Here is a 24,708-nt window from a genome sequence, read left to right as displayed (position 1 = left end):
TCAAACAAACCGTGAAAGAAACGTTCTCCAAGGGCAAATTTCAAATGATGTGTCATCTTCCGAAAACAGTGGATCAGGAACCTCGAAGCCAAAGCTATAGGCAGACGGCCTAAAATATCAAAAGACGAAACAATATCAGCAAAAACATTTTTAACATTTCAGAAGAATAAGATAAGAATGTCACTTGATAATGTTTCTTAATTTCTTATAAGTTTTCAAACGGCAATGTTGAAAAGCAAATAACCTTGTGACGTCACTGATGGCTCGCACAGCGGCATTGGAACAACTAACAATGCTCTAGAGGGAATAAAAAGAATTAGCCACAGAACATGCAATAAATTCGATTTGCGATGTTTTGCTATCAAGAGGGGCGGTTGGAGGGGTGAGCGAAAATCGAATACGACTAACTTTATACATAAAAACAGAGCCGGCTAAGAACTTTATAGTAGTATATAAGGAACATCGCAACGCAACGAGAATAAACAACAACAAACACACAAATCAGTGATGGCTAATATTTCGCCCCAGCATACGGGGCTTCATCATAATCAATACAGAATCAATCAATAAGAACTTTATACATAATCAATGCAATATTTCCTAACAGTCAGAAAATGAGCATTATTTGGCAATCACCATAAAACTCACTTAAAAATTATTGATATTCTTGCGACAATTGGCAATTATCCAAAACATTGACAATAAAACAACCAAAAACAAAGTATTTTCAGTCACATCAATTACCTTAAATGCCTTCTCGTTGCCAGCTGACAAAAATGTGTCTCTTGCTGAATGCCTCACAACGATATCAAATTCTAGAAACATCGTGTCCCTTTTCGTTTCAAGAAATTTTGCAACCTTGAAAAATTGTCACTAAATTAGACAAAAGAGCACTCAACAGTTAGTAAAACAGAAACTCACGCAAACAATCAGCACAGACATAGAAACTGACGTTATGAACAAACTTTAAAATTTACTGCTAACAATAATCATGAATACGTTAACCAGCGATAAGATTTTTTACAAAAACTTGCGGCTTCCGAATCAGTATAAACTTTTACAATCGAAAGCTGCAGGAATAAAGAAATATCACAAGTTACCAAAAAACAAGCTGCATTCCCAGACAGCCAGAGATAATTATAAGTTTAGATTTAAAAGAACAAAAGGAAATAAAAACTTACTGAGCTTGGATCTGATGGATCCTCAAGATTATTAATCTGCTGCTGTATTTCCCTGAGCTCTGCTCCTAATGTGAAAATGTGAAATATGAAATGTTAAAATGTGAAAAACATCAAATCATAAATTTAAAAAACCCGAAAAAGACATTTTGAGTGTGTAAGAAGTTTTAATCTAGCTAACTAACCTACAAAAAACATTCTGCAGATAGAGTTATTAGGTCGAGATTCATTAGAAGATTTTGCAAGACAGTAAAATGCAATCTGATTAGGCAAGTTTTACGTAGGTGAATAAAATTCGATAAAATCTATAATAGAAAAACTAAATCTAATCAAACACAGCGATATGTCAGATAAATCAAACCACGTATTTAAGACAGAAAATTAATATTCCAATTGCAACTGTTTATTGAGAACTTGGCTTTCTATAATTTGTAAAAGCAAGGCTGTGATAAAAGTTGTTTAAAATCATTCAATCATGGCACACATTGCTTAACTAAATTCAAGTTTGCAACGTGTTTATAAAAAGGCTAATATTGTAGAATTCATTAGACTAACCGATTCCTTCAGAACCGCCCCAGTCAGCTGTAACTCCGTGAAACTGCAGCTTTTTTGAGCCAAGGCGAGCTTGTGCACTGCCTAGCCTTGCATGGGAACATAGGTACTGGCATATATCGTACAGCGAAGAAACAAGTCGCTGAAAATGAAAGCAGATCATTCGCTGACCTTAGCTGCACGGGAGGTCGTAATGTAAGAAGTTGCCCAGAATTATGAGTACGTTTCGCTCAAACATGACGTTCTATAACCAGTGAAAAATGAAGAGAAAATGCTGCTTCTTGAGTTTGTGTGGAATTGAATAAATTACAGAAGGCTTGTTTTTGCAACTAATATCAGGCAATTGAAACTTTTTGATAATTATTTATAGCCAGACAGAAGAAAAAAGATAAAATACTACAAGATAAAGCTTGATGACTTACAAGTATCAACGTCAAACGAGCATTCAGATTTTCTTCCTTCAGTTTTGCAAACATCTGTAAAACCTGCAGAAAAAGAAGAATAAGAAAAATATAAATTCCCCACTGCAGTAGCCAGGAATTCTCAATATGTGGATTTAAAACAGCATTATTGATAAAAAATGTGTAAATAAATGTAGTATTTGACTCCGTCTTACCTCCCTATAATGTGGCAAATACCAAAGGTTCGAAAGGGATTTTCCATCAACTGACATTGTCTGCAAGGGCCTTCTTGTAAATTTCCTTTAGGAATAGAGCTATTATTTGAAAATCTGACTTGTTTATGGTTTAAACTTAAAACGATATTCTAAAGACTTTTCAACCGAAACCAAAATATTTAAAAAAAGATTTATGTCACAAACAGTTCATCAAAAAGTAAATGAAGTTGGAATTCCAAGCAAGTGTGTACAGGAAAGCTTTTCGTTTTGCTCTTTCAAGAAGCCAATCAAATCTCTCCCACTCTAGTCCAGCAGACAAACATTTCTTCTTGTATATTTTTTTTTACCCCTGAATGTGTATTAATTTTGGATGTCAGTGGGTGAGGGCTTACTCAAACGAAAGGGAAGGGTGGGTAGAGTTAAAAGGTTGTCTGAAAGTGACCACAAAAATAGCCCATTTTAAAAACTTTGTGAAATCGTTTTTAAAAAAAAAACAATCGTTAAATTGTTGTAGTTTTCAACTTTCTTTTGAATATGCGATTTATTCAAGAACTTGTGCTTGTTGTTTGTCTCTTGTTCCAACAGATTTAGAGATAGACAGCTTATTGCTTTCTTTGTCTCACTGTTTATTTAGAGCGAATTAATTAATGAAATCTGCAAGCAAAATAAAGAAAATTAATCGCCTTTGATGAGCAAAACGAAAATCTGGGATATATAAGTGTCAAAACTGAACCTATCGCAAACATGCGTTCCTTTTCTAAAACAGGGAAAAAAAGAAGCACCTACTTTGGGTCGACAGAAACTTCATTTTCTTCAGTTTTACTGTCTTCTTCGTAAGTCCCAAGAACAAAATGTGTGTCCCTAAAGATAAAATGGTTAATAGAAAAGCAAATAATAAGGGTCAGTTTTAAAAGAATTCACAAAAATTCTGCCTCCACAAAAATAGTTTACTATTCCTTTTCTCATGTTAGCAAAGCATATTATTATTTTGGTATCACATGTTTTTTGATTAACAAAAATGAAATTTCCATTTTTAAAAAGGTGACAAAGATTTAACGCTGTTTTAAGAAATTACATGCATACACTACACAACTATCGCAACTTCTATTTACCACATTCATTGGAATATAAAAACTGAAATAAAAGTTAATTCGATGACAATAAGATTAAGTTTTTTTTCAAAGCAGCTTGATAATTGCAATATTGATATGCCATATGGCAGTATTACCTGGTTTTGGGAAAATCATCAAGGAGGTCTCTCAATCCATAGACGTATGAAATAATCTGTAGAAATACCACATAGAAAATAACAAATTTGTTAGCAGAACTTCAAAAAGCGCTTTCATGATAATCAATAATATCGGTAAAGAAGAATAGGAAGGCAGTATATTTCGCAAATGTTAGATGATTCACAGTTTTTGGTTTACCCAAAGTAACGTACAACACTATTAACATTAACTATAACATTAAAAATATTCAACTTTTTTTTATGATACATCGAAGAATGTGATCGTAGTATGATTTCACTCCAAAACTCTTGTTACCAAAAAACAAAGCGAGAAAAAGCATTTGAACACCAAGACAAAGTTGTTTTGCTGTGGATGCATTTCTGATAAGGATCTTGGATTGGTCCAAACATACCAACACTGTAGTTACTTGGTGGGAATATATTACTAAAGTCACCTGCGATCTGAGAGCATGTTGAGTCATTCTAGCGTGCACCTTGTTGCAAAACAGTAAGATCATTTTCCTAAAGAAAAAGAGCAATAAAAGTAATGTGAAAAATCCGTTATGATATGAAAATAAATAATTTGATAAAAAAGGTAAGCGGAAAAAGGAATATTCAGTTCTGTTCACCAACCAACAATATCAAGGAACAGTTGTAGCAATAAGCATTACCTCTTCAGCTTGATGACTTCGTCGATATTGTTCATTATGACACCTTTGACAGCCTTTTCAGTAAGAAAATCGTTCAACATCTGATTTCGTAGAAATCCCTAAGAATCAAAGATCCAAACTAATAGCATGAATTATAGCTTTTATAGATAGAAGAATTTTAATAAAATAAAAAGATGGTATTGTTTAAAATCATCTAAGTTGCTATATACTTTATTTTACAATGTCAGATAATTCAACAAACCCTGAACTCTGCCTTCAAAATCATTTAGCGTATAACAAGGCATATAGCGACCCTAGCCATCTTATTCAAAAATATTTTACAAGTAATTTCCATTCTAAAAAATTTGTCCGTAAGCAACAAAAAATTTAGAGATAGACATGTGTAATTTCTAATCGAAGCTATTCACAAAATCGATAATAAAAGCTATGTTTGAGTTAGATGGTAGTCTAACCGATTCGATGGAAAGATATTGATGGGCAAGTAACATTAAAGGGTGTCTTGAGGGGCAAAAGAAGTGATTAATTCAATGCGAAACAAACATAATGCTACCTTTTCAAGTTGGATTGATACAAAGGATTCTTGCACCTTCCTCTTCCATGCATTTAGCACTTTGGCAGATTTGAAAGGGTCGTCACTCGAGGCAGTGTTATCATTGATAACAGAATTGGCTGAGTTCCTGCCCAAGATAATTTTGCTAAACAAGTAAATATTCTCAACTTGAAAGAGAAAGGGGAAACAAGAAAGATACAAGCAAATCTCCGAGGGCAAAAAAGAGAAAATATCAGCAAAGTTTTTTTGAGTAAAGAAATCACTATTTTCGCAGAATTGAATTAAGGTAGCAAAAAAAACAAAAGACAAGATGAATGAAAAATGAATGAATGAATGAATAAAAGAATGAATGAAAGAATGAATGAAAGAATGAATGAAAGAATGAATGAATGAATGAATGAATGAAAGAATGAATGAATGAATGTTATAGCTTTGTCACGATTTAACAAAAGCCTATTTTTTCATGCTTAACAATTCTTTATTGAGCCACTTTTAAGGAAATCAGGAAAATTACACACCTCAAAGACGGGATGAGACTATTCCTCTTCTCGGCAACCAAACAGTTATTGATTTGGAACAAGGATGATGCAATAAGGTTCTTGTGAACAACCTGCAGAAAAACGAACTGTCATTCAAAACCTTATTGTTTCTGTTTCATATTTTATAGGGCAAAAATGGTCGTAAAATACAAAATCTAGATCGAGTGAAGGATTAAATGGAATTGGTAAGATAGACTTTTCTATATCAACTTAAATTCTCGAAATGTAGAATTTCTAGGATGCAAGGCTGATTATAACTGTAGGCGAAAAAGTAATTTCTTAGGATTTTTTTCTTTCAAAGCAAGAAACATTTGGCTACATTCAAAGAAGTTATCTTTAGCAAATTACCTGACACAAAACTGTTGTCTTCAATCTTTCTACATTTTCATCTTGACAAAGCTGCAAATATCAGTGTAGAATTTCGATCAATTTCTTTGTATAGAATATTTTCAAGAAAACTGCTTTTTTGTTACCAGGCAACTAAATAAGTTATTTCCATTTTTGTAACATACAATAAAGCAAAAATATAATGCTTAGCAGTAAAATCATATCATTGAAATACTAAAGTTTGCAGCAAACATAACCTCCGAAAAAAGCATGCTTTAATTGGCAACAGAAAATGGAATTTGCTTACAAAGAGAAGACCATCTTGTGTCCTAAGACTGAAACTTCCCAAGTGTTTTTCATCTAGCTCTTGAATTGCCAAAAAGAGCGTATTAGGTGTGTATCTAAGCAAAGGAAGTATAACATGAGTTTTAGCACATTTCAATCAAATCCCGCGGCAAGTCATCGACAAAAAGGGTACCCTCGCCAAATAAAGGCAGAGTGGTAGTGCATCAGGGCTACAGGATTTCAAACAAAAATATGCCAATTATGTTATTAGGTTAAAATGTGCAAAACTACGGAAAATTTGTCAATGCCGATTAAATTTAATCAACGCTGAAAATTTGATGCGGGTTGTTATTTGACCATGTAGCCTACATTACCTCCAGAATTAACATCGATAACTTTCTATCTGTTGTATTAAAATTTTTGCAAGGTCTCCTGTTTATGTCCTGCGTTTTTGTGAAAAGTTTGTGTGGGATTTTATGTTCCGAGAGGCTTCATAAGAAAAAGAAACAAAATATTGCAAATTTATTCGAAATACGCCAAACATATGAAAAGACACAAATTTCAAATGCAAAGCGCCTTCAAAACATGCCAAAAACGCCTAATTTTGCATAAAATATGCAAGTATGGCAACCCTGATCATGGCTACTTTGAATGTAAATATAAGCAACATTATTTGCAAATTCTTAAACTTTAATTGTCATTACAAGGTTTTCAAACCAATTACTTGAAACTGGTGAATATACCATGGTATACCTGACAATAACCTTACTGACAATAGTGCCTGAAATAGTAACAAGGTTTATCTTTTTAAAATGTTTCTCTTATCATTATTATTATCATCATTATAATTTTTCAAATATTCTCAATTGCCGCTGCACAGTAGCTGTAACTTATTGCAGCGGCTACCATAGACAGAATGAATTCTGGGATCGTGGGGCCTGACAGATCTTTGACGGTAAACTCACCATTTTAAAATCATACACCAAAATTGAATACATATGCATCTAGAATACTTTGTTGCTAGTATCAAAGAATTAGCATAAACAATTACTCCTAAAAAATATTACGCAATTGCTACATCTAACCAAAGAATTATGTTTTCATTTCATTAGTTTAGCGAACTTATTATGAAGAAAGAAGGCATCACTGGATAAACAGCAGTCTTGTCTTCCGAAAATTTCTTTGCATTAGAGAAATACCGCTAGGTGAAAATAAAACAGGAATAAATGTCCTGTCCGTTACCTGTCAACAACACTATCATTTTGAATCAACTGAGCTGTCGAAAGAGGTTTCGTTTCGACATCAGACTTCTTTTGAGCAAATTCAAATGACACTGCCCGCATGAAAAGATGACATTCGTCAAAGCCAAGCTCTTTCGCTTTTAACTTATAAACCTTCAAAAAAGTAGAGGTGGATTACGACAGAAAAGGTAAAAGTTTATGGCACCAACTATTTGATTGTTGCACCAGAACTACAAGGAACTATTCCGTAACATGTTGAGATAACGTGACTTTTTTCTTTTAATTCCGTATGTCAAATAAAACATTCCTTCACAGCCATTTAAACATGCATTGTAGATGCTGATACAGTAAGATGAATCAAATTCAATTTGTTACCTACCACTTAGAAACGGGTACAATATTAGCAATTAGTTCCACATTATGTCCGAATCTAGATAGACGCATAAAGCATTCGGAAGAAAGCGTTTGAAATCAGTAAGTGGACAAGAGCTAAGTTATAAAGAACATACTTGAGAGAGAATACTTGATTCATCGCAGCATTCAATTAATCTATGCCGCAGAGTTAGGATCTGAAATCAGAATAAAAGAATTAAACTATCTGCCTAGGAAACTTATATCTAACATGCTTTAGTCAAGCAGCATTTCTGAACAAATCAGGCAAAATCAACAATGCTTTTTTTCGTCAATTCCCTTAGCAAAAAATGAATCAAAATCTTTGATAACAGCAATAGACAAATTCCACAGCAGGAAGTTTTTCTACCTACGCAATATTTCACATAAACGTTAATGACTTAGAAATAGTTTAACCAATTCTTAGCCAGGTTCGAAATACAATGAAACACAGCGTTGAAAACACAAATATGAAAACACAAACACAATTGAGGATGTCAAAAAGGCATAACAATTCAGATAACAATTCAGAAGTTAAAGTGAAAGAGAATAGACAAGTCAATGCTGTACTAACTTGCAAAACCTTGCACCAAAACAGAACAGAGGCATTCTTTTCCTCTTTCACCGATTTAATCTTTTGCTTAGAGTTCACCAATGACATAGCCGATTGAGCGAAAGTACAGACAAATAGAGGATCTTCGATAAATGCCTCTGAAAAAATCTGGGAAAAAGATTGAATTTTAATGTAGCTGGAAAATGATATCTGCTGGATATTATAACTCAAAAAATATTCTTTTATTTCTATATTTGCGCAGCATTTATTTATACCTGAAATAATCAATGCAGACATTTACTGTTTGTTAAACGAGAAACCAGATAGCTTCAAACTAGATAACTCGAAAAATGGCGAAAGATGTGATAAATATAGCAATAACGAAACTGAGTACAAAAAATGACCATGGTGCTTTATATTGCCGTTTGAAAATAAAGTGTGGGCCTATGGAAAAGTACAATATACGAACTGAACTTTCTTGTTAGAATAGGTAAAAGGAAGTGAGCAAAATACATTGCTAAAACTCAGAAAGATGTTTATGGCCTTTTAGGTTATATGTATATAAGATTCGATAAGCCGACAAGAAATACATATCAGCCGGTACTGTGCTTATCTAGTTTGATGATTGGCACCTTCGTAAGGCGAAAAAGACTCACATCTCGTTGAACCTGGCTTGAATAATCATGACCAACTGGCTTTAACTTTGAAAATTCTTCAATGGCAAGTTCGTACAGCCGTTTTTCCATGGAAATCAATTGCGTTGTAGTGTTAGGCCGGTGAATCCTTTCAAACTCCTGATGAACAAGATCAGCAGTATCAAGATTAGGTACAATAACGAAATTTGACTGTATTTCATAAACCAAAACATAAAAAATTTTCCCTGATTTATAGGCAGTATAAGTTAGGATTGTCAAACAAAAACTAACATGAATAATTTCTTCTTTCATGTTGCTAAATGACCGTGAATTTTACAACAGAATTGCAAATATATTATTGATGCTCAAATTATTGCACAACTAGAGAAGCCACAGAATCTATAACATGGCCGACAGCTAGAGATGCTGCAACTGCTTTTGATGTGCTGACTGCAACAAGATAAAAAATCGCCAGAAAAATTTTGACAGCAGCTCTCCATAATATTTTATCATCATGCAATATTTGTGAAAATAGGGCTTATTTCTTTTATATCGAATATTGCGGCGTGTACTAATTCGCATTTTGAAATGTACAACTATTTCAAGAATGCATTATTGACATTACCCTGGGTACCAGACTCACTATATATCAAAATAATAAAGCTCACTATCAATTTTATTTTATATATAGTGAGTCTGGTGCCCAGGGTATATTGACATGTACAAGAGAGAAAAATCATTTAGAAACATTATAATTTTGCATGGTTTACACAGTTAAAAAAAGAAAAAAAAGGTTGCGTTACCTTTTTTGTTGTTTCGAGGGCCTCTGTCACCTTACAAATTAACGCAAGGGATGGGTGAAATTCCATAAGGTAGATATGACGAAGCGTAGGCCTAGTGTCGCGAAAAATTCAATAATACAGACAAAAAAGATAAATAATTAGCCTAAATGGAGAAAAAGTAATAACATTTCAATCGTTTTTTTACAATACAATTTTTTTTACAAATTTAGTGCAATAAACTACCACCCTTTTCAAAATTATTATTCAAAAGCAAAAGGCATAATTTAAAACAGGGGTGGATATTTGGTCAAATATTTGGGAGGGGGGGGGGGAGGCAGTTCCATTGTATTAATAAGATGACGTCACATATTCCAATTGTTTTAGAACAAAAGTCCATTGTCCTCCAAAGTATCGGGGACAAGCCTCGCTCGCCTCCAGGCGTCCACCACTGATTCCAAAAATTATTGTACATGAAATAAGCAACATAAAATCTGAAAAATATGGTTTTAGAGACCATGTATAAGTCAACTTAAAAAGGTCTTCCATTTTCCAAGTTTTAATCAGAAATAGAACACGATGACTTCATTTCAAATGCTGTCGTCCCCGCAATATCAGTTGCATGAAAATGTTTGCAAACAACAGCGGAACAGCTAAAAAGAGCAACCGGACAGCAGGTATGGACAGAATAAAGATACGTGAACCCAGCCTGAAAACAGGGTGTGTTCAATTGGTGACAAACCTGCTTTCAATTGGTGAAATATTCTGCATCGGAATTACACTCAATGGCATGCCAAACACTAAAGTCAATGAGAGATTAAGAAATACAAACGATTACAGAATTACAGAAAAATGATTAAGAAATAAGAATTACGGACAAATCTTTCCCCCCACCATCTGTTGATTAATGTTTATGTTGTTACTAAGAAGCCCAAACAAGCTAATGACTATATTCTAAAAAAAAACAATTTCCACATTTTTGCAAATAATTATCACTTTATTATTCAAATGATTTTTCGAGAATGACACGTTGAAGCAAAATCCATGTCCAGTTACTAATAAAAATTCAAGCCCTCTAGGATAAGGCAACATTCTCTAGTTCAATAGGATAACTAATATCAGGGCTGTTAGAAAAATTCCAAATTTTGGGAAAATGCAACTAATGCGGAGAGAAAAAAGACGTGCTGAATTTTTAAGAAAAATATATTTAAATAACCATACAAAAAAATAGTCTCACCAGATTCCTCTTGACGATTGACCTTTTGAACATAGTCACGCTGAAGTTCAACCTAAAAGAAGTCAAAGGAAATCAGCCAAATATATAAATAGACAGAAATTTGTGTGCTTAATAATCCCGTTATAACGAACTCTGTAGGGAATCCAAAAATACTTCATTATATCGGGAGTTCGTTAAACCGGGAGAACCATATTTCTAGGTCTTTTGCAGTAGACCTCTTTGCAGTAGGTTTTTTAGGCTATCCCCAACTTCTCTTCAGGAAATGTGATATGTACACTAATTTCGTGTATAGAGCAGTACTAACCTACAGCTCTGTCAATACGGTTTCGAGCACTTCTAAACGAACCGGTAAACAGTAACTACTATCATATATTTATAAATATATCATAAGACAACGGCCGAAAGGAGGAAAATTATTTCTACAAGGGTGCTGCCCATTTGTAATGAACGTAGCATATCGTGGCATAAAATATCGTAGCATGACATAGAATGGATTCTCGCCATTTTTTTTGGTTTTTAGATCAGTAACACGAATAGAAGGCATGAGATAGAAAGTATTTATCAATAATAAAACACGAACAGGGATATTCAAACAACAAACACTGACTCGAATTAAACGACAGCGAACAAAATTGTGCAAAATAACATTAAAATGTCACCTGTTTATTGGCGATATTTTCTATGAGGCCAAGTCGCAATCTCAAACAGTGGCATTCGTTGCGATATGTTCTGATAAAGTACGACTCCGAAAAGTCGAGCCTTGGTCGTTCGTGGATCACGTCTGCAATCATCTGAATTTACAAGAAAAGTTTGTAAAAAAAGGATTTGTAAGCATGCAAGTTTATCAGAAAATCTCAAAAGTAAAAAATTAGTGACTCGCAATTATCTTTGGAAAAACAGTTCAAGTATCAAACAAATATGGTTCGTAATTATTCAAGTTTACGAGGAAACGTCGAAAATAAAGGTAGAATTCATCGAGGCAGTATAGTTCTTCCATAAATCTAGTAACCGACTCAAAACATGCTACCTTAAAAAAATTCACAGAAATTAAAGGTTTTTCGAAACAATCGTAATATCTAAAAAATTGGGAATAAAAACCTACCTGAGCAAATGTGTGCTTCTCTTTTGGGTTGAAAATATGCTGATAAATCTCAAAGTAGCCAGAAACAAGCTGCAAAACATGAATTACGTGGACATTTGAAATTGCCTAAAGGGATCTTTAGATCAACAAGATGATTAACCTAAAAGGACGCAGTGCTTAGAAAAGAGAATACAAATATTCATCATTGGCTACAGATTAAATGAAAAATGGAAGTTAAAAATGAAAAGCAAATTGAAAGTCAAGAAAAGTTGTAGTAGGAACAAGAAGTTCTAGCGGTCGCTGAATCTTTAAGATTCATCCATTTTATCGGTACACATTTTGAATTACACACTGATCGCAATCCATAAATAAATTATGGATAAAATTATCCACTTGCCAAGAAAAGTTTGTCGGATAGATGCACAAAATAGTAACGAAAAGCGACATTAGAGACAGTGTCTTTCCCTGTACACAATAGGGTCGTGAACGGCACAAAGGCACTGTCTCTAAAGTTTCTTTTCTTAATTAATGACAAACAGATCGAATATTTTGGAACATGACGAATTCATGAAAAAGAGAATTTACTTTTGGATTGAAATCAGATGAAAAGTACCAACCTTGCGTTTATTTTCTAAATAAGCAGCTTCATTTGTCCACAAATCCAAAATCACACCAAACCTATCAATATCTTTGCGACTATATGCATCAAGATCAAAGTCGCTGCCTTGTTGTTGCTAGAGTTAAGTGAACAAAATTAAATATTTTCTAGACTCTCCTAGAAACTTTTCAGCTTATCTTCCTCCGAGTTAAGATTCGCTCTGTAGTTATAGGACTTGATTATTTGACTATATTTCTAATATTATTTGCAAAAGTGTCTTGATGGAAAGAGAACTACAAAGAGATTCCAAAGAAAACTACGGAATTGAAATAAAAAACAAGGCATTGAGCTAATGCTGCACTCGGACAAACATTGATGGGGCAAGCCAGTGCTTTACGAAACTGTCCGACACATATAAGGTGAAAACAAAGTTGCTACTAAGCGGGAAATTGAAGGTATTGATAGCACTGACTAAAACAAAGTTGATTATTTTCTAATTGAATCTACTTTTTGCTTTCTCTTGCTGATTTTGAAAATAAAAACTTAGAAATAGATAAACCAGGTTCTGGCTATTGAAGAACCCAAAAAACGTGGGAAGGATGAAACATAGTACTCAAAAGTAAAACAGAAAGAAAAACTGGCCTAATGGAAACTTTCATTGGAAGGGCACTGGTGGTATCTCTTAAACCTAATAGGGTACCGAGCCTGGCGAAATTAAGCTTATTTCTCTAGAAAGCGGATCTCAAAAAACATAATTCTAGCCTGCTTTAAAGATTATTCGCTTATTTCTCCTGGCAAAAAAGTTCGGTCGTGTAAAGTGTCTCCTGTGTCTAAAGAGGCACTGCTCGTAGACTAGCCAACTTAGATAACATCAAAAGGAGACAATAGTTGAACCAGGGGCAAATCATTGATAATCACAGCCATAGCAGCTTTGTGTTGTCTGGAAGACATTTGGCAAACAATTTCTGTCTTTTCCATAAGTCACAAACCACTAAAGAAAATCAAGGTGAATCGTAAATATCTTCGAGGCAGTGCAAAGGAATCAATCATACCTGTACTTTAATATCGTTTTTGTCCTTGCCTCCAAACTTTGAAATGAAATGTGAACCAATCAGAAGTAACTGTTTTTCGATTTCCCTAAAATCATGGCCATATACAACAAGGAATGATACAGAGAAGGTAGCATTATCAAACAGATACACTGATCAGGAAACATTTTGCTTGACTAGGGTCTTGCAGGAAGAAAATTCTTATAGAAAAGTGTTAGTTGCTACAAAAACATTTTTCAGTTATTCAGAAAAGAATTATGTCAGCAGAACCAGCTAGCTAATGGTCAAATGCAAAGGCCATAGGCAAAGATCTTGAAAAAAGTAATTTTGGAGGAAAACATTAAATTTGATAAGTAGTAAAACAGCAGAAAATGAAATTTGACAATGTCTGACTGAGCATCGTATGAAGCAGTAGTCAAAGATCCACAGAATTTGCACAGATAGCTAAGATTATAAAAGGAATAATTATGCAGCTAAATTGTTAAATATAAATGAAAGGTACCTGAAGTCTTCCAGGGATTTGTCGTAGATGACAAAGACTCCTTTGTGATCTTGCACATGAATGCGACCGTCAGACAGAGAGTAGTAATCATCCTGGTTTTCAATCTTCAATAACAAAAGAAAATTGACTTGAGCTTGAACATAATACAAAAGCAGAAAAAGCAACATTCAAGCGGGCAAATAGAAAGAGCTAGTTCAGCTTTGACAAAAGGCCGAGCTTTTTGCAGAAGAAACTCCGAGAAAATTTCTGAATACAATTAGCAGCTGGTGAAACGGGAATCTAAAGTGGCGCTACAAAACGTTAGATAGAAGAAATACGCCATTATTGCATCGTACGACAAAACATAATTTTTGCCGTATAACCAAGCTTTGATAATTTGGCATACCATAAGAATCATATATTTATAAATGAAAAACCACCTATTAAACATTCATTTATGAAGTAGAAACAACTAACAAGATCATTATCCTTTGTTGTCTAAAAATCAAATAAAAAAATTGGAAGTCAATAACTCACTTCCAAGGTTTCAAGAAATTCCCGCTCTTCAGCCCTGAAACAAAGAATCTATAGTTAATGCCAGTTTAAAAAGTTTCTACTGATATGCTTAGTCGTTGACTTTAATGCTGCATTTCCCAAATAACTAGCTGAGTGCTTACCGAAACTCAGCAGGACTGTTATGAACGTATTGGTGAGCGCCAACACCAAGTGAGCTGCGGTTCTCGTTAGGGTGAGTCCTGTACAATAAATCGAGAATATCTTAGATGAAGTGGAAATGGAAATAGCAATCGCATCATCCACACAAGTGCACTGGAAACAGATGTTTTGACATGAATAGTAAGCGATCTCTTATGGAGACGGGCTAGCCAGGAGTTTCAAAAGAAGGTATGGATCATTTGAAAACTTTGCTTATTTTTCATTTCATAACGTCATAGAAAGATAACAAAAAGATTCACACAGTTTAAACACAGATCACAGGTTAAGAAGCGCGAAATCTTGAAAGTATACGAAGGTTCGTAAAGCAATGGTTTGGTAAGGTATCGGCAAATTATGACAATTGTTGTTGTTACACCTGCGAAAACATAAAAACATATAAGTTTAGCAGATAAAAAGTGACTCCTTGTTAAAAATCAAGTAAATTATTTCGATAAATGAGCCCTGTTCGAGAGAGAACATCGACCAGTTCCGCCTAGAAGTACGGCGGGATTGAATATAAACAAAATATTCTCACTTTTTTATTTTGAATCCGTCTTCATTCTTAACTAGTCCTCCATCATCGATTGTTAACGTTCTCTCGACGGAACGAAAGTAGTTGAGGACACTGAGACACTAAAAGTTTGAATTTAAAATAACATTATTCTTCATAAAAAGTTTGAATTTAGGTAACAAAGAAGACAGGTTAAACTTGGCAGTCAGATCGCTTAAGGCAATTATTAAAAATGAAATTACAATTAAAATATTGTGGGTAGCAAAGTGGGGGCTATTTTGTTACCTAAAATGCTACTGACCTAACTCCTGTGTACTCAAAGGAAATTTAGCATTAGTTATAATAAAAGTGTTGCAACTGTTCTCATTTGGGTAATCAGTTTTTTAAAAAGAATCAGGAAGCTAGTATTGTTTCATTAACCTAGACCTTTTCAAAAGAGATGTAACACAGCCGTAAAAGTGACGGTACACCAGATTGACAAGCAAAAAATATAAAGATCAAACGTGAGGAATTGCCTAGCGAAAAGTAAAAAAACCCTTCCCTCAAATTCAATCCTTTGATTTGGGCCCTAATAACATGTCAATGATCCTGCTGAAAAATTGGGAAAAGGGCTCTCTCATAAAAGAAGAAGCAATAACTTATACGACATGTCAGTCTTACTGTTCGCTGAAGGTCCCGTATTCTTAAGTGTCGTAATGCAAGGTATGCCAAATAGGTTCCGTGGTTTGCAAGTGGGTGCCTCTTTTGATCTTCATTTTCCAAGCCAAGCATTTCTACAGCTGCGCTGAGATCCAATGCACTGTCATCTAGACTATCGATGTCACCACTGGATAACTTCACTTCAAAACCAAGAGGCTCCTTGTTTGGTTTCGAATTCCTGTTAAAAAATTCACGTCTGAAGTATCTTTCTAATTAAGAAACGATCAAGAAACGATCATTTCGTCAATTCTTGAACTCAATTTGGTACACTTTATCAGCCTTAGCACTTCCCTATTCTACAAATCAAATGCAGACCGAAAGTTAAAATAATATAAAATCATATCAGCCCAGTTAAAATTCAAACTTTGAATAATCAAGTAGAATTTGGGATATTTCTTTTAATGGTTTAAAGAAACATTCAAATAAAGAAAAATAAAATGATTTAAAAGCGTCCTAAATAAGAGTTGATGATACCTTCGATTTGAGTAGTCAAATATTTTATTCCACAGAGCTGTCGTATCGTTTCCTGTTCGATGAGTCGTCACTGAAATAGCTTGCAGCTGTGTTTGCTCGTGGACACAATTGGCATGTTCCCTCAAACAATTCAATGCTTTCTGCAGAAATCGATATCAGAAAAGATAGATTGATTTTATTGCCAACAAGATGTAAAGCCGTTCAGATAAATTGCACCAAAGAATATGGAATGAGGGTCTTACAGAAAATATAAGAGATGAGGGTCTTGCAGGAAAAATAGCAGGAAGTTATTTTCAATTCATTTCAGTATTGCTTATGAAGGTCCCAGTCCCTCAGGCGAAGTACAATATGCACAGTTTAACTGCCGACTTAGTTTAGAGAAAAAGCAAAGAACGAGCAAAGAGTTGGTAATAATGCAGAGTAGTTTTGAAGTTATGCTTTACTTATTATATTGAATTTAAGTAACAAAGGATGAGACGGGGCAAGTGAAAATCGATAAAACCGTCATAGCTAGACATACCTGACTGTCGCTAACATGAAAAAATTGCGAATTTATTCGAAGAAGCTGGAAAAAGTATAAGCATTTTCAATAAAACATCACAATAGCATGACATAAAACGGCAACATAATTAATTTGAAATTTATATGCCACAAAAAGAGCAAAATGCTCCACCTGTCTTATCTTAAGAGTGACAATTCTAAATGAAGCAAAAGACTTCTAGTGCATCAAGAAAAAAAAATTCTAAAATGTTCCTTTAACGCAGATGACAATAAAAATGAGGTGACAGTAAAAGGAGGTAACAATTGATAAGGGGGGACAATAATAAGGAGGTGACTATACTAAGGAGGTGACTATACTAAGGAGGTGATAATAATAAAGAGGTGACAATAAATCTGGAAAGCAGACAGAGATAATATCTTGATAATATGAATTGATTAAATACCTCATCAAACAGACATTTTTCTTTGAGAATTGTCATGTTTTTGGTTTCATTTCCATCAATTTTTGGCCTAATTCGAAAAATGCAAATAATTAAGCTGATTGACAAATATGAATAACTATGCAAAGTTTTATGTCAAACATATATAATGTTTGTATTACAAAAATTTTGGGAAAATGGATTTATCAAGACAAGAGCAAGATTTTTGTTCTCATTAGCAAAAGTTTGAATTATGGCGATCGTCGAATTATAAGATTTTCACTGTGAAATATTTAAATGATACTGAAGATGACAGATTTAGCAGATTAACACAGATGTCAAAACGTAAGTAAAGGCTTCCTTTTTTTGAAATTTTGCAACGGCAACTGTCATCAAGATTGGTACCTAGCTCATAAATGACATACCTAATCTGCATAAAATCAGTCCAATCGCAATACTTTTTGTATGTTACAGTTTTGTTTTGTTCCGTCAGTTTTGCACTTGTACCGATCTAAAAATCAAGCTTAGTCAAAAATCAAATCTAAAAATCAATTTTATAACTCTTAAATATATTTGAGTTCCATTATCATTCTTACTCTCTCCTTACTATCAAAAAAGCAAATTTAGCCAGTCGAAACAAAAGACAAAGATATTAAGACAAAATAAATAGCAAAATAAATTCGCTAAACCCTTTAAATTTCAGAGGGTCTTAAATGAAATATGCATCAAATATGATATTTTATATCTCACTATATCGGTATCGTAAATTGGAAAATGACGCATCTGCTCCTGGTCATAGTAGACTGTTTTGAACTTCCTTAGGACCAAGTGGAGCATGTCCATTTCATCGGAGCGGCTCTTAAGGTCTCGAGTTTGCTAAAAAGGGAAACGAGTTTAAAGGTTTGATTCTTCAGCGAAAACGAAATTTTGATGGAATAAAACACTGAAGCAGTGAACAAAATAAACGTCTTAGCACGGTTGCAAAGTTCAAAATCAATCAAGTATTTACTTAAATGAGTATCTACTCAAGCTTTATATAATGTTCTGAAGTACAAATGTTTCAAAAATGTCTTTTAAAGTCTGTTTAGCCTATTAACTTAATGAAATGGTTGTTTGAAAATAACAAAAAAAAAGAAAATTACCATGCGGATTCCATAGCAACATAAAAGAAAGTCAAGCACTGTAGAATACGAAGAGATGTCGACATCATTCAGTGGAATTGACAAGCTAACTTCGTCTGAAGCCAAGCCACCTCCACTTGCAGCAGCAATCGAAGTGACGTCTCCAAAGTATTTCGTAGACTTGGGGACATCGTAGGACAAAACAGGGGCAGATGGAATGGATGAGTCTGAGAACGTTGTCACATTTCTCTTCATGGGCGAAAATGCTTTGCCCATGGAAAGTTTCCGAGTTATGGAGCGGAGGATTGCCTGAGATTTTGTTGATTTACCATTGGAATTTTCTTCGCTGCCAGAGTCAGGATGAATTTGGTTGAGTTTAGTCATGGGGAACCACTCTAGTTGCTATAAAACCGGAATGAAATTAAGTGATTCGTTTCATCTATCAATCTAGCACGAGAAACCTATGAAGGCCTACAGCAACAATGAATGAATACCTATAGAAAACAAAACTGTCGAAAAATGACAAAATAGGTGATTTGTCGTCCCAAATAGGAAACCACTCATTCTTGTTAGTGTATATAAAACAACGTATTTCTAGCAAAAGATGCTTCATGTTTCAAGAGATGTTTCATGAAATCTGAAAAATCGTGCGAAATGTACAATAGCACAGTATCATTTTACTGATCATTTTAAAAAGACGCTTTGTATAACCGCGTCACAAGAAATATCTGGCTGTTTTAAACGGGACATTTAAAAAATTTTCATCAGTGTAGTTTAATTTCACTAGAAGTTTTTCCAACTTCATAAATGAAATGAAAACATTTTCAGTTTAAAGAATTTTAGTTATTTTTAAAAGAATGAAAAACCAGAGTTGCGTCATTTGAAACTGAAACTCGTCATGACTTGTCTTAACTAATTCTCATGAAGCAAATCAAGAAAAACGTAATTAAATATGTTCGAAATATTGTTGTAACGTACCCGAATAAAAGAGTGAATGTGTTTAACAGAATGAAGGTGACATATCAGCCATCTTGTGTAAATAAGAAGGTCTTCGGTAGTGATGTATTGCAGAGATACTGTCCTTTTACTCAGGTCTCGGCATTTTGCTAATCGCTTGGACCTCAAAATTGCATCTTTTTGCTCCTTCATTATATCACTGTAAATGTTGAGATTAACATGTTTAGTGTCAAGACAAGCAGTTCAGGTGTCTGTTTACTGCAATATGGTGAATACTGCTGTAGCAATTGACAAAAGCTTGACAGGAGAAATGTACAATAGACCTCTATTTTATACAAAATGCACAAAACTAGTGCATGTTGTACAGCTGAATACTTTAAGGAATGTCTTAACAAACAAAAAGAAATCCAAATAACCATATCCACATCAAAGAAATCAAAATTTTGAGATCTTTGATATGTCAAATCATGAAACTCATTTATTTGGAGATGAATACGCCAAGATATAGACATGTCACAATACTTCTGTCAAAGAAGATAAGCTCCTTTAAACGCATTCGGTATCAATAAAATCTGGATATACTCACTCTAATCTCTTCATATATTGCTCATAGATGCCTCCAATGGTCTTGCTGTCTCGGCAAATACGAGCCCATCTCAGCATGTGCATAGCTTTACAGAAAGCTAAGCACTGAACTTGCTCAGTAAAAAACTGCAAAGACATTAGAATTTCAGCACAAATTTGCAGATCTAAAAAATCAACATTAATTATTGACAATTCAAATATGAACAATACACTATTCAAGTTATTCAAAGGCCAGAAGGGTATCTCTATCCATAAAATAGCATTTATCTACACAAAATTTAGTTCTTTCGACTTTTCTTAAAGTGTTGTCAGCCAGGGATTAATTTGAGGGTTTTTTGGACGAGCACGGCTAAGCTAAATGTGACGACAAGTCCGTATTTTCGTTATAACCCTACATAATATACAGACAATTTTGCATAACCATCTATCATACTGCCTAACCGAAATTTTTAAGTTCAAGTCATGAAAGTAAAGGCAACTGATCATTTTAAGTCTTAGGTACATTCTGTCAAATGACCGGAAGTAATGTTTCAGAAAGCGTGAAAAATGCACGGTCAGCAAAATTTTGACATTCGAATTTTTCAAATCTTATATTTTTAGCAGAAAGGCCTTGCAAAACTGACTGAAAAATTTTAAACCATCATTGTTTCCTGGCATAATTTGACGTGCTGAGTAGAATAAGATGCAACTGAGGCTGGCTTGTTCTTAAATTGTTCGTACATTAATAGGGTGTAAGCAGTGTAATTGCTAGCTTTTTCACTCTGGGGAGGTGTTCAGGCCTCGTTTGCCAACAAAGTGAGTGAAACAACCTTCATTTGCCGACAAATTTGAATATTCGCCGAAGTAGCACCCATGCAATGACCAAAAATCCTCATTTTTGAGATAAAACGTTGTTCCAAATTGCATTTTGCAGAAGCTCAGTTTCAGCTTGTTCTTAATGTGTTCTTAAATTTTGACCACTTTGAGGCTCGTGTTCTTATAAAATTGTTCTCAAATATAGAAAAGAGTGCATTTGAGATTTGTCTTCCCATGTTTTCGTTCTTTTTGACCGTTTCTGCAACAGTATGAAATATATCAGCGATCATAACCACGAAACAATTGGTGTTCGAGCTGCATGAAAAGTCGAGGCTCGCCATTCAAACCGACAAGCACGTATTTTGGTCGACGAGGAACGTCTGTGCCTGTAGGCACGTTAAATTAATGCCTGCTGTTTACTTATTCAGATTCAAGTTGGTTGTTGGGTTTGGATAGGGAGGGATTGGATTAACTGACCACTTTTCACCTGTCACTAGCAGAAACAGACGATGCCTAACATTGCAAAACTGCAGCTGAAATCATTTGAACTAGAAACATTAATGAATGTACTGCAATTTAAAGAAACAGCTAGCTTGACAAGCAGTTGGGGTTTCTAACGGATCAACAAATTTCACTCCTTATCTTTCAATAATGTAAAGTATTAAAGTAACCATTAGGGGAGTGAACAAAAATCTGGTAAAAGACAAAAGCACTTCCTCTGGTTGTTTATCAGATCTGCTGACTTTTATTATGGTTGAAAAACTTAAAGTTTACTTTGATTTTCTTCTAACTCTCGTGACCAAATATGTGAATTTTATAGCTAAGAGATTATAGGATTTTAAATGTAAAAATCTTATAATGTAACTTATCAAGATTCAAACACTGGAGCAGACACATCTTCTTATCATTTTTAAATGTGAAGCCCTGGATCTCAAATTGCACCATTACACCGTTTTGTTTTTTTACAGGGGTTAAGTTGAATTAAATTACTTTGAACAGGCAAGGTGAATTACTGAATAAAAAGCTTATATTTTACTTTATTGATTGAGCCTGCAGTTTTGAAAAAAAATCATACCCTGTATCGATCAGAACAATTGACAGTGGAAATTCTTTAAGAAACTACGAGCAGCCAATTCAATTACAATTAAACATTGTTGCTACAAATTCTCAATGCTTCTTAACAAGTGTACGCCAAGCCCCCCCCCCACCCCCGCACATACTTTGTAGACCACTAAAGGAAAGAAAAAAAGTTTTCATGCCCTAATGGGTAAATCAGAAAAAGAACAAAATCGCTGTTAATTGACTTGAAAGAATATTACTCTTTATCATTAAATATATCCAAGGTCTATAATACTGATTTGGTGATGTTGCTTTATTTCTTATGAAAATATTGAATGTTCTTGTTACGTTTATCTTCTTTAGTGCTTTTATGCTTGAGACTAGTCATTATGAATAAAATATTGGTAATTATACAGAAACTAGAAATCTGTAGTTATCATAAATTAATTTAGTACATACAGTAGATTAACAGATCAAGAGATAAATTCCTCAAGTAAAGTTGGATTTTCATTACACTACCCCCCCCCCCCAAAAATTATCCACTTGTTTATGTTCCTAATTATAACTCATAAGCTACCTTTTTCTTTTGTATTTTATGATTAGCAACACTTATGATTAAGATGAGTTGGATAGACCATGTGATAAATCTTGCTTGATGACTATCATCCAAAGACTGAAATTTCAGAGCAATCATTCAACATACAACATCTATGGGAGATTCTGCCAACAAAAATGTATATAGATATCATCAATTTTCATTGACTGGTTACATTAAATTTCAAATGGTGATTACTTTTTACAGATTGCATCTCTTTTAATTAATGTTATATGTATAGTAGACGAAATCAGTTAAGGAATACTAGGAATTATTTTATTTAGTTGAATCGATGAAAGAAAGAATAAATAAGAAAGCATAAGCAGACAAAGCAAATCTTGAACATACATGAAATAAATCATTAAGAGCGCTAGACGTCACAAATATCTTACTTGGTGTAAAATCAAACCAATTGAATCTCTTTTGTATTCATCCATTGAGGAGGATAGCATTTCCTGTCTCATGATTTCGGATTTGATACAAAGTGGCATAGCTTTCTGAATCTTTTAGGGGAAAAATGTCAGGAGTGAGGAAATCAATTAGATAATGAGATTGAGATTGGACATGTTAAATCAACAATGCTAAAAGCATCCAAATCGTTTATAATAACCATATTATGCTCTAATACAGTACTTTGGTGAAAGGTGACATCAAATGGAAAAAACTGTTACAATGATCTTAAATGCTTTCAAAGAAAGATTGTTTTAAGTTTGTCAAGCTCTGCATGGAGTTTAGCTTTCAAGCAGGTCATAAGTTCATCAAAGATTTTGTGAGATTGACTTTTCATAGTTGGGCAAAAATTCTTGTGATTTCAGTGGCTATTCAAATTTTAAACATCTGATCAAAAGTTGAAGTTCAGAACGTCCAAAAATAGTTAAAGAAATATAGCCGATAGAATAGAAATTTACAATGAAGATTGCTCAATGTGATAAAGGTACAAATTATTTTGAAAAAAGTGAACTAGGGAAACTTTTGGGTTGTTGAGGGAGCACAGGGAGTTTTAAATTTTTCCAAAATGATACTTTTGTCTTTATTAGCAAAAATTCAATGTAAATTTAAATATTATTTTTGGAAGCATTTTAATGTCTGCCACTAGGTTTATTCTAAAAACAGGAATGCACTTACTTTTAAAGCTTTCCTGAGAGCAAGCTTCCTTTCATTTCGAAAATATTCTGCATCATTTGGGGCAGCCACAGAGCTAGAACAGGGGATAATTGATTAGTAAATCTAAATACATAAAAAACCTTTGAATACAACAAATTAGTTCTTTATATCAGCAAGAATGAGATATTTGAAGAAGGAAAGCAGTGCTGATCCAATGGATTATTCTAAATTGTTAGAAACTGTAAGAAAGATAAAAAAGAAACTGATAATTTAAATAAAGTAAATCACGGGGGAGGGACACAGAAGACATTCATTATCTTTTTTTAACAAACAAGATCTTTCGTGAGTAAGAAAAGGAATAAGTTGCATTTGCTGCTGTTTTGAGCAAGTATTTCTGTTTGCTAAAATGCATTGGGAAATTACGTCTAATTAGGTTGGTATTAATATCTATTGCTTTTAATATCTATATCTATAATAAAGTTCGTGTGAATATATCCTTCTTATACTGCAAGTGACAGGAAGTTAAAAAAAATAAACAAGTTCTTTATCTCATCATCTCTACATCAAAACATGTGTTTTCTGATAAAGAACCCTTTATCATTGAATTAAATTTTTTATTGAGATAAAGATTATGTATTTTTGTTGTAAAATATTTATATCTTATACAGACTAGAAACTTTGCGTGTGGACAAGTTCATTTTGAAAATTTGTGATTGCGCGCCTAAAACCAGGCACATTTTAAAGTGGTAGCGTTAATAAAAAAAGGCAACTACTGATCCGCACCAACGTAACATATTACGGTATGCCATCTCAAAACTCCTGGTAAAATTTTAGGCGAATATTTTGAGTATAAATACTGCAAGTTAGTTGATTGTGCCTTTGTCAGCTTGGTTTACCTGAACGGCTTTCCCCCTGAACTGTAGAGCGATTCGGCATCCTCTATCTCGTCTTTGAGCTCTTTCAGTTCTTTGACAAGCTCAGTTTCTAAGTTAAGAACTTTCTTCGTACTCGAAGAGAGGAACAGTTTTTCCATTTTAACATTTATTTCGCCATTCGAAAAGTAAATAAATCATGAGCAAAAGAAAACTGTCACCAGGTTACATCCTGCAGGATGTTTTGATCTCTTTTCTTGCACCTTCGGTGCGTCCGCAGTTTACAGGCCGTTCTGTATCTAATAGCAACAG

At 33.9% G+C, this 24,708-nt stretch overlaps 1 protein-coding gene across 4 annotated transcripts in view; it reads right to left on the bottom strand.

Moving 5' to 3' along the window:
* Window positions 1–24,675, bottom strand: part of LOC135695319 (uncharacterized) — a 40,317-nt gene extending 15,642 nt beyond the window's left edge. For 2 of the 4 annotated variants that reach the window (XM_089108747.1, XM_089108750.1), the window contains exons 1-42: window positions 24,421–24,675; window positions 23,546–23,618; window positions 22,813–22,923; window positions 19,973–20,097; window positions 19,408–19,585; window positions 18,451–18,831; window positions 18,059–18,184; window positions 17,734–17,819; window positions 17,333–17,399; window positions 16,909–16,953; window positions 16,389–16,528; window positions 15,876–16,092; window positions 15,240–15,337; window positions 14,668–14,745; window positions 14,528–14,561; window positions 14,012–14,115; window positions 13,513–13,597; window positions 12,480–12,596; window positions 11,884–11,952; window positions 11,441–11,572; window positions 10,782–10,833; window positions 10,287–10,344; window positions 9,569–9,659; window positions 8,787–8,924; window positions 8,152–8,298; window positions 7,697–7,756; window positions 7,189–7,340; window positions 5,969–6,062; window positions 5,683–5,733; window positions 5,314–5,405; window positions 4,796–4,940; window positions 4,246–4,343; window positions 4,030–4,096; window positions 3,575–3,630; window positions 3,133–3,207; window positions 2,347–2,431; window positions 2,153–2,215; window positions 1,734–1,872; window positions 1,182–1,246; window positions 745–858; window positions 245–297; window positions 11–109 (exon numbers count right to left, since the gene is read on the bottom strand). In XM_089108747.1, coding sequence (XP_088964873.1) covers window positions 11–109; window positions 245–297; window positions 745–858; window positions 1,182–1,246; window positions 1,734–1,872; window positions 2,153–2,215; window positions 2,347–2,431; window positions 3,133–3,207; window positions 3,575–3,630; window positions 4,030–4,096; window positions 4,246–4,343; window positions 4,796–4,940; window positions 5,314–5,405; window positions 5,683–5,733; window positions 5,969–6,062; window positions 7,189–7,340; window positions 7,697–7,756; window positions 8,152–8,298; window positions 8,787–8,924; window positions 9,569–9,659; window positions 10,287–10,344; window positions 10,782–10,833; window positions 11,441–11,572; window positions 11,884–11,952; window positions 12,480–12,596; window positions 13,513–13,597; window positions 14,012–14,115; window positions 14,528–14,561; window positions 14,668–14,745; window positions 15,240–15,337; window positions 15,876–16,092; window positions 16,389–16,528; window positions 16,909–16,953; window positions 17,333–17,399; window positions 17,734–17,819; window positions 18,059–18,184; window positions 18,451–18,831; window positions 19,408–19,585; window positions 19,973–20,097; window positions 22,813–22,923; window positions 23,546–23,618; window positions 24,421–24,557 — 4,397 coding nt within the window. In that variant the 5' untranslated portion in view covers window positions 24,558–24,675. The remainder of the gene's footprint in view (window positions 1–10; window positions 110–244; window positions 298–744; window positions 859–1,181; window positions 1,247–1,733; window positions 1,873–2,152; window positions 2,216–2,346; window positions 2,432–3,132; window positions 3,208–3,574; window positions 3,631–4,029; window positions 4,097–4,245; window positions 4,344–4,795; window positions 4,941–5,313; window positions 5,406–5,682; window positions 5,734–5,968; window positions 6,063–7,188; window positions 7,341–7,696; window positions 7,757–8,151; window positions 8,299–8,786; window positions 8,925–9,568; window positions 9,660–10,286; window positions 10,345–10,781; window positions 10,834–11,440; window positions 11,573–11,883; window positions 11,953–12,479; window positions 12,597–13,512; window positions 13,598–14,011; window positions 14,116–14,527; window positions 14,562–14,667; window positions 14,746–15,239; window positions 15,338–15,875; window positions 16,093–16,388; window positions 16,529–16,908; window positions 16,954–17,332; window positions 17,400–17,733; window positions 17,820–18,058; window positions 18,185–18,450; window positions 18,832–19,407; window positions 19,586–19,972; window positions 20,098–22,812; window positions 22,924–23,545; window positions 23,619–24,420) is intronic. The other 2 variants (XM_065214382.2, XM_089108751.1) reach the window with 2 other exon arrangements.
* Between the last annotated feature and the right edge of the window lie 33 nt (window positions 24,676–24,708).

Source organism: Rhopilema esculentum, chromosome 2 (genome assembly GCF_057945365.1).
Source record: "Rhopilema esculentum isolate cy_ngs chromosome 2, ASM5794536v1, whole genome shotgun sequence".
Taxonomy (NCBI): domain Eukaryota; kingdom Metazoa; phylum Cnidaria; class Scyphozoa; order Rhizostomeae; family Rhizostomatidae; genus Rhopilema; species Rhopilema esculentum.
Note: the sequence above shows the minus strand (reverse complement) of the source record. Positions and strands in the feature narration are given on the sequence as shown.